Consider the following 9,870-nt stretch of genomic DNA (forward strand, 5'->3'; position numbering starts at 1 on the left):
CATCTTCAGGCTGCTGGACTGTTGGTTCTGTCGCCAGTTCCGACTGGGATATCTTGCCAACTGCTGCTTTCTTGCTCCTTCTGGGCCTTGGTATCACGTCTTCATCATCATCTGGAAGCTCGATAACATTGAGTGGGGCTATAAAGAATCAGTCGACCCCAAGTGAATCACTAGAATTTAATCAACCAATAATCAAGAACAAGATCACGAGAATTGTACCTGGGTTGGAGGTAACTGCGTCTTCCATCTCCTCGTCTCGGTACTGGTGGGTGGAAGTTCCAGAAGTGGCAGCATTGCAAATATCAGCATTCAGTCAGTTACGTTCTGTTACCCAAGTCAACCAAAGGATCAGGCCAGATTGTTACCCAGAGACTGTGGGAATGACCACTTTGATTTTGGGCAAAGCCTTCAGAGGTTTGGAAGATGTGGCCTTCGGTGGTTTCGGCACTGAAGGCGGCGCAGTCTTGGGCTGATTCGATACCTTCTCGGTCGGCATTGGAGAAGACGTCTGAGGGCGCTTTGAAGAGTGCCCAGTTGGTGCGGCCACCAGGTCAGGGGTGCTTGCCAGGTCGTGAGCGTGCTTGGACCTCCTTTCTCTGCAAGGAGGCAAGTCGACCCCTTCTTCATCACTCGGGTCGTCACTCTCCTCGTCCTCCTCTGCATCCGAGTGCCACTCGCCACTCTCGCCCCCGGTCGCCTCTCCCTCGACATTTTGCTCCTGCACTCCATTGGGCATTGAGTACATATCAACAAGAGCCTGAAAGACAACGAACAAAAGAAAGACAGACGACCATCAACAAGATGCTACATAGTAAATCAAGAAGACACTCGACAATGCAGAATCGTACATGTTCCGGCTGGCGCAAATGGTCGAATGGAACCACCCTCCTATACCCCCGGGGGTTATCCTTGTTGCCGGTAATACCTCTCAGCCACTACTCCACCGTGTCCTCACTGACATCCTCCGGGTGGACCCGAGTGGAATCCTCGAGTCCCGAGTACATCCACATTGGATGGTCATGAGCTTGGAGTGGTTGGATGCGTTGACTGAGGAAGACCTCCAGCAGGTCCATACCGGTCACTCCGTCGCGGACGAGTAGGACAACCCGCTCGACCAACACCTTCACCTGCACCTTCTCCTCTGGGATTACTCTCAAGCTGGAGGGCTTCTCCACTCGAGCCATGGAAAAGGGGGGAAGTCCAGTCGACTGGCCCGGAGTCGGCTGGTCCTTGCAGTAGAACCAGGTCGACTGCCAACCCTGGACCGAGTCGGGAAGGATCATAGTTGGGAAAGTGCTTTTGTTCCTCATCTGAATTCCAAGACCCCCGCACATCTGTATCACGTGCGTCCTCTCGTCACTCGGGTTGGCCTTCTTGACGGTCTGAGAGCGACACGTGAATATGTACTTGAAGAGACCCCAGTGTGGTCGACAACTCAAGAAGTTCTCGCACATGGACACGAAAGCGGCAAGGTACACGATGGTGTTTGGAGAAAAGTGGTGGAGTTGAGCCCCAAAGAAATTCAAGAAATCGCGAAAGAAAGGATGGGGAGGCAAACAAAACCAGCGGTCGACATGAGTGGCAAGGAGAACGCACTCACCCTCCTGCGGCTGCGGCTCAGTCTCGTTCCCCGGGAGGCGCGCCGATTCGTGGGGGATCAGTCCCCCCTCAACCAGGTCTTCGATGTCATCTTGGCTGATTGTCGAGCGGATCCAGTCGCCCTGGATCCAGCCAGGTGGCAGGCCGGACCTCGATGAAGATCCGCCCCGGCTGGTCCTCTTCCCATTTGCCTTCGCCCTCGCCTTCTTCGCACGCTCCAATGCCACCGTCTTCTCCTTCCCCATGGCAATGGATCGAGTTCGAGCAGGGCGACGACGCCGAGAGCAGAGGCAGATGCGGTGAAGAAAACAGAGGAGGAAGGGGAACAATGAGAACGCACTGTGCGAAAATCCCCGTCCAACGCCTTATATGAGGGCATTTCCGAGTGGCTGACTCGTGGGCCCAGGCGACCCGATCAAATCCCGCAACAGTCGCATGCGCGATACATGGCAAAAAAAGGTGGTGCGGAGATCGAGGCGGCCTTCCTAATCCGCCCCGATTACTGCGGCCTCCCCCGTCTGGCGCGCTTCCCAAAATTCGAATCCCGTGAAATCCGCAGACAGCAGAGCAACCCGTCAGACGGAAGATTTTTTCCATAACAACACTCGAAGCTCAACAATAAAAGTTCACTCGACAAAACCAAGAGTGGATCAAGGCGACTGAAAAAGCAGTTGAAGTCATCTTGAATGTTCATTCGACCTCTAGACAAGACATTCCTGAAGCGCAAAAGCTGAATCGGAGAGGTTATCAACTCCTCCACTCGGACCCTGAACCATTCGGGGGCTAAAGATGAGTTTATGTACCTAGGGTAGGGTCATAGGCCTGACTTAGACACCTTGCCCTAGGACATCACCCTAAAGCCAGAATCATTCAAAGGGTACCATTATCCACTCGACCAGAGACGTTCCACTCAGAAGAATCATTGGCACACGACCGTCGCAGAAGCCACTCGATGAACAGAAGATCTAAAGCCACTCTGCATCAACAACGGTCGAGCATTTACTTATAGGCTTAATTGTCATTTATAGCATTTAATGGCTAGCGTTACCAGTAACGTTCCTCTCTTAATGTACATTAAACCCCTTGTGACGTGGGCTGGCTGGGGTCCTGGCGCACTCTATATAAGCCACCCTCCTCCACTAGCACAACGGTTTGCATCTTTGTAAACACACACACACACACACACACACACATAATCCAGTCGACCGCCTCAGGGCACCGAGACGTAGGGCTATTCCTTCCTACGAGAAGGGCCCGAACTTGTAAAACTCGTGTGTACAACTACTCCATAGCTAGGATCTTGCCTCCTCATATCTACCCCCCATTCTACTGTCAGTCTTAGACCCACGACACTTACCACACCCGATCATCACGTGGTGTCTCGGCACGACGAACTGTAGCAACGGTGCATACTCAGGGAGAACACTTACACCTTGAAATTTAGTGAGAGATCATTTTATAATGCTACTGATGTACTAAGAAAAATAAGATGCATAAAAGATAAACATCACATGCAATCAAAATAAGAGATATGATATGGCCATCATCATCTTGTGCCTTTGATCTCCATCTCCAAAGCACCGTCATGATCACCATCGTCACCGGCTTGACACCTTGATCTCCATCGTAGCATCGTTGTTGTTTCGCCAACTATTGCTTCCACGACTATCGCTACCGCTTAGTGATAAAGTAAAGCAATTACATGTCGATTGCATTTCATACAATAAAGTGACAACCATAAGGCTCCTGCCAGTTGTCGATAACTGTTACAAAACATGATCATCTCATACAACAATTTATATCTCATCACGTCTTGACCATGTCAGATCACAACATGTCCTGCAAAAACAAGTTAGACGTCCTCTACTTTGTAGTTGCAAGTTTTACGTGGCTGCTACGGGTTTCTTGCAAGAACCGTTCTTACCTGCGCATCAAAAACCACAACGATTTTTCGTCAAGTGTGTTGTTTTAACCTTCAACAAGGACCGGGCGTAGTCAAATTCAATTCAACTAAAGCTGGAGAAATAGACAGCCGCTAGCCACATGTGTGCGAAGCACGTCGGTAGAACCAGTCTCATGAACGCAGTCATGTAATGTCGGTTGATATGTCTCCAATGTATCTATAATTTTTTATTGCTCCATGCTATATTATCTACTATTTTGGACATTATTGGGCTTTATTATACACTTTTATATTATTTTTGGGACTAACCTATTAACCAGAGGCCCGGCCCAGAATTGCTGTTTTTTGCATATTTTAGGGTTTCGGAGAAAAGGAATATCAAACGGAGTCCAAACGGAATGAAACCTTCGGGAACGTGATTTTTGGAACGAACAAGACTCAGGAGACTTGGACCCTACGTCAAGCAACCAACAGGGAGGCCACGAGGTAGGGGGGCGCGCCTAACCCCCTCCCCCCAAAGGCGCGCCCTCCACCCTCGTGGGCCCCCTGTTGCTCCACCGACGTACTTCTTCCTCCTATATATACCTACGTACCCCCAAACGATCAGATACGGAGCCAAAACCCTAATTCCACCGCCGTAACTTTCTGTATCCACGAGATCCCATCTTGGGGCCTCTTCCGGAGCTCCGCCGGAGGGGGCATCGATCACGGAGGGCTTCTACATCAACACCATAGCCTCTCCGATGAAGTGTGAGTAGTTTACCTCAGACCAACGTGTCCATAGTTATTAGCTAAATGGCTTCTTCTCTCTTTTTGGATCTCAATACAAAGTCCCCCCCCCCTCCCTTGTGAAGATCTATTCGATGTAATCTTCTTTTGCGGTGTGTTTGTTGAGACCGATGAATTGTGGGTTTATGATCAAGTTTATCTATGAACAATATTTGAATCTTCTCTGAATTCTTTTATGTATGATTGGTTATCTTTGCAAGTCTCTTCGAATTATCAGTTTGGTTTGGCCTACTAAATTGATCTTTCTTGCAATGGGAGAAGTGCTTACCTTTGAGTTCAATCTTGCGGTGTCCTTTCCCAGTGACAGTAGGGGGCAGCAAGGCACGTGTTGTATTGTTGCCATCGAGGATAACAAGATGGAGTTTTTATCATATTGCATGAATTTATCCCTCTGCATCATGTCATCTTGCTTAAAGCGTTACTCTGTTCTCTTGAACTTAATACTCTAGATGCATGCTGGATAGCGGTCGATGTATGGAGTAATAGTAGTAGATGCAGGCAGGAGTCGGTCTACTTGTCTTGGACGTGATACCTATATACATGATCATACCTAGATATTCTCATAACTATGCTCAATTCTATCAATTGCTCAACAGTAATTTGTTCACCCACCGTAAAATACTTATGCTCTTGAGAGCAGCCACTAGTGAAACCTATGGCCCTCGGGTCTATCTTCATCATATTAATCTTCCAATACTTAGTTATTTTCATTGCTTTTATTTTACTTTGCATCTTTATCATAAAAATACCAAAAATATTATCTTATCATATCTATCAGATCTCACTCTCGTAAGTGACCATGTAGGGATTGACAACCCCTTATCGCATTGGTTGCGAGGATTTATTTGTTTTGTGTAGGTGTGAGGGACTTGCGCGTAGCCTCCTACTGGATTGATACCTTGGTTCTCAAAAACTGAGGGAAATACTTACGCTACTTTGCTGCACCACCCTTTCCTCTTCAAGGGAAAACCAACGCAAGTGCTCAAGAGGTAGCATCGGTCTGGGACGCTTCATCCAACAATACCGTCGAATCAAAGTAAGACGTTGCTGGTAAGCAGTATGACTATTATCGCCCACAACTCTTTGTGTTCTACTCGTGCATATAACATCTACGCAAAGACCTGGCTCGGATGCCATTGTTGGGGAACGCGGTATTTAAAAAAATTCCTACGATCACGCAATATCTATCTAGGAGATCCATAGCAACGAGAGGGGAGAGTGTGTCCACGTACCCTCGTAGACCGAAAGCAGAAGCGTTTAGTAACGCAGTTGATATAGTCGAACGTCTTCGTGATCCAACCGATCCAAGCACCGAACGTACAGCACCTCTGTGTTCAGCACATGTTCAGCTCGATGACGTCCCTCGTTCTCTTGATCTAGTTGAGGACGAGGGAGAGTTCCATCAGCACGACGGTGTGGTGACGGTGATGATGAAGTTACCGGCGTAGGGCTTCGCCAAAGCACTACGATGATATGATCGAGGTGTGTAATTGTGGAGGGAGGCACCGCACACCCCTAAGAGAAGACTTGGTGTGTCTTTGGGGTGCCCCCCGCCCATGTATATAAAAGGGGGAGGAGAGGTGGCCGGCCCAAGGGGGACGCGCCAGGTGTGGGGAGTCCTACTAGGACTCCCTAGTCCAAGTAGGATTCCCCTCTCCTTTTTCCTTTTTGGGAATAGCAAAGAGGGAAAGAGAGGAGGAGTAGGAGAGGGAAAGGGGGGGCCGCCCCCACCCCTTGTCCAATTCGGATTGGCAAGGGGGGCGCGCGCCACCTCCTTAGCCGGCCCTCTCTCCTCCACTAAGGCCCATGTCTGGCTCATTAACTTCCCGGGGGGTTCCGGTAACCCCCGGTACTCTGAAACTTATCCGATACTTCCCGAAACCATTCCGGTGTCTGAATATATCCTTCCAATATATGAATCTTCACCTCTCGACCATTTCGAGACTCCTCGTCATGTCTGTGATCTCATCCGGGACTCCGAACAAACTTTGGTCATCAAATCACATAACTCATAATACAAATCTTCATCGAACGTTAAGCATGCGGACCCTACGGGTTCGAGAACTATGTAGACATGAACGAGACACATCTCCGGTCAATAACCAATAGCGGAACCTAGATGCTCATATTGGCTCCTACATATTCTACGAAGATCTTTGTCGGTCAAACCGCATAACAACATATGTTGTTCCCTTTGTCATCGGTATGTTACTTGCCCGAGATTCGATCGTCGGTATCATCATACCTAGTTCAATCTCGTTACCGGCAAGTCTCTTTACTCGCTTCGTAATGTGTCATCCCGTGGCTAACTCATTAGACACATTGCTTGCAAGGCTCATAGTGATGTGCATTACCGAGAGGGCCCAGAGACCTCTCCGATACATAGAGTGACAAATCCTAATCTCAATCTATGCCAACTCAACAAACACCATCGGAGACACCTGTAGAGCATATTTATAATCACCCAGTTACGTTGTGATGTTTGATAGCACACAAGGTGTTCCTTCGGTATTCAGGAGTTGCATAATCTCATAGTCAGAGGAACATATAAGTCATGAAGAAAGCAATAGCAATAAAACTAAATGATCCTTATGCTAAGCTAACGGATGGGTCTTGTCCATCACATCATTCTCTAATAATGTGATCCCGTTCATCAAATGACAACACATGTCTATGGTCAGGAAACTTAACCATCTTTGATTAACGAGCTAGTCTAGTAGAGACATACTAGAAACACTTTGTTGTCTATGTATTCACACATGTACTAGCTTTTCGGTTAATACAATTCTAATATGAATAATAAACATTTATCATGATATAAGAAAATATAAATAACAACTTCATTATTGCCTCTAGAGCATATTTTCTTCAGGCAGGGCCATCGATTAGCAAACAAATTACTGCTATCCGGGTCTTTCGGCCTGTTGGATGCGTTTAACATTAAAAGATGTCGGCCTAGTTACTGATGTGCGCCCCTGCCACCTGACACCCTGTGCGGCCGCACAGATCGCACGCCCCTGGTTGACATGGGAACGCGCTGATGCCACAGAGTAATGCTACACGCACGGGCTTGTTTTCACAGGTTCAACGGACTGTGAATAGGCGGCAGTTTTTGATTGAAAATTAGAAGTGAGATGAGGCCACCCTATGAAAAAGAGAAGATTGACTAGTGTTTAGATACCCGTGATGCCCGTATTCCTCCGTGCGTCTAGGATTATCGGATGCTGCACTATAGCGAGGCCACCCTCTGCTGGTCCGTACTCCGTAGCATCTACACGCTCAGATGTGACGTCCCTCATTATTGAGGTCCTAGTAGGAGTACCATTTTTGGTTTGAAAAGTCATGCCCGTTGAGTAGCCAAGCCGTTGCTGTCGGCTGTCGCCCAGGAGCTACAGGCACATGCAGTCCCGTTGAGAAGTCATGCCCGTACGACGTTAAGAAGTCTGCCCCCAGTCATGCATATATGGCTGGTTGATGATACGGCAAGGCACGACCTCGTCACCATTTCACCACACACAGGCTTATCCTGTCGTTCACTTCTCCTCTATGGCCACCAGGAGCGGATCCGCCATCTCGGCTGGCTGGGCAGCGCCCCAGCCTTGCCGACCACTAACCGTACGTCGGAGAAACTTACCCCGACCACCATGCTACTTATCTACCACCTTCCCGCCATGCCCGGGCGTCTGCACGTCTACATCCCGCAAGAACGGGGCTCTGCCGGCGGCTGCCACGGAAGCCGAAACCGAGGGCGAGGTGCTGCTGGAGTCCCCGGGGCACTTCCGCATCTACAAGTGCGGCAAGATGGACCGCCTCAACGAACCCACCGTCTCGCCTGCCGGCCTGGACGAGGCCACCGGCGTCACCTCCAGGGACGTCGTCCTCGACGCCGACACCGGCGTCTCCGTGCGCCTCTACCTCCCCAAGCTCCGAGACCCCTCGGAGAAGCTCCCGGTCCTCGTCTACTTCCACGGCGGCGCCTTCCTCATCGGGTCGGCCGACGACGCCACGTACCACAGCTACGTCAACTCCCTCGCGGCCGCGGCCGGCGTCCTCGTGGTGTCCGCCGACTACCGCCTCGCCCCGGAGCACCCGCTGCCCACGGCCTACGACGACTGCTGGGCCGCGCTCCAGTGGGCGGTGGCGCCGTCGACGCAGGACGAGTGGATCTCCGGGCACGGCGACACGGCCCGCCTCTTCCTGGCGGGCGACAGCGCCGGCGCCAACATCGTGCACGAGATGCTCGTGAGGGCGGCGGTGAACTCCCACCCGAGGATGGAGGGCGCGGTGCTGCTGCACCCGTGGTTCAGCGGGAGCGAGGCGATCGAGGGGGAGCCTCCGGCGGTGCCCATGTTCAACGGGATGATCTGGTCGTACACGTGCCCGGGGGCGGTGGGCAGGGCCGACGACCCGAGGATCAACCCGCTGGCGCCCGGCGCGTCGTCGCTGGAGCTGCTGGCGTGCGAGAGGATGCTGGTGTGTGCGGCGGAGAAGGACGTGCTGGCGAGGAGGATCCGCGCGTACTACGACGGCGTGGCCGCGGGCGCGTGCCAGGCGCCGGGCGCCGCGGCGTGGTTCGAGTCGGAGGGCGAGGACCACGACTTCTTCCTCGGGAAGACGGACTGCGAGAGCGCCAAGCAGCTCCTGGATCGCGTCGCGGCGTTCATCGCTGAGGGCTGAGCTGCACCGCGTGATCTGCCGACGTGTATAGTAGCATGCATACACATCCAGGCGGGAGATGACAGTCGGATTGCTTATTTCGCTTGGGTGTGATTCTTGACAAAAAATCGCAACCTAGAGTTCACTGCAAAAACGTCTTCTCTATTTAGTTACAGTAGTAGTACCAAAGAAGGAAGATATTTGAGCCTAAATCTGTTTGGCCAGTAGCCACCACACATTTAAAGAACAAATATGGAATGGTGCCTTTTTAGAGCAAAAGACGTGATCCAAAGGTTTCTCTCAATTTCTTCGAGTTGTCTCTAGCCATAAGTTTGTTATATGAGACAAAAGCAAAAGAAAAACCACACTCGATCGGAGGCAAGTTATCTTTTTCTGGACTTTTCTGTTGTAACTATTGCTTCCTACCTGTCTTAATATAAGGGTGCGTAGATTTCTTGTGGGTTCTAAAAAAAGAGACCTAGCTACTGCAAACAACATATTTAATAATGAAGACAACACAACAAATCTAGATTGTATAACACCACGCACCACCAAGAGTTAATGAGAAATGACCATACATGCTTTTAAAATAAACCCTTTTAGGACCTTTGCACATGATTAGATAAAAGCAAGAACAGAAAACACATTGGATTGTAATGCCATAGCTACTCAAATCCTAAGGAATTTGGTTATCTATGATATTTTTTTACTACACATCGTAAAAAACAAATGATTATCCATGGGAGGCTTGAGTAGATGGATTTATTTAATGAAACAAACATAATCCAAATGAACACTAGCAGACATTCTGATGAGACTCAACCCTACAAAATCAGACAATCCACATAGGAAAATTGTCCAAGAATTATATTCCTTAAAGTTCCTATGATAATTGTTTTAACCAAAGGAGCATAGTTTTGTCG

General features: G+C 49.7%; 1 protein-coding gene across 1 annotated transcript; it reads left to right on the forward strand.

The window, feature by feature from the left end:
- The first annotated feature begins 7,791 nt into the window (after window positions 1-7,791).
- On the forward strand, window positions 7,792-9,251 carry LOC119301854 (2-hydroxyisoflavanone dehydratase-like). Its single transcript, XM_037578827.1, has one exon. It carries the CDS (start codon window positions 7,838-7,840, stop codon window positions 8,966-8,968), a length of 1,131 nt encoding a protein of 376 aa, XP_037434724.1. The 5' UTR covers window positions 7,792-7,837; the 3' UTR covers window positions 8,969-9,251.
- The last annotated feature ends 619 nt before the right edge of the window (window positions 9,252-9,870 follow it).

The sequence above is a fragment of the Triticum dicoccoides genome, chromosome 5A (assembly GCF_002162155.2).
Source record: "Triticum dicoccoides isolate Atlit2015 ecotype Zavitan chromosome 5A, WEW_v2.0, whole genome shotgun sequence".
NCBI classification, from domain to species: Eukaryota; Viridiplantae; Streptophyta; class Magnoliopsida; order Poales; family Poaceae; genus Triticum; species Triticum dicoccoides.

Coding starts and splice junctions, on each gene's coding strand:
- LOC119301854 (XM_037578827.1), top strand. CDS start 7,838: ATGGCCACCAGGAGCGGATCCGCCATCTCGGCTGGCTGGGCAGCGCCC.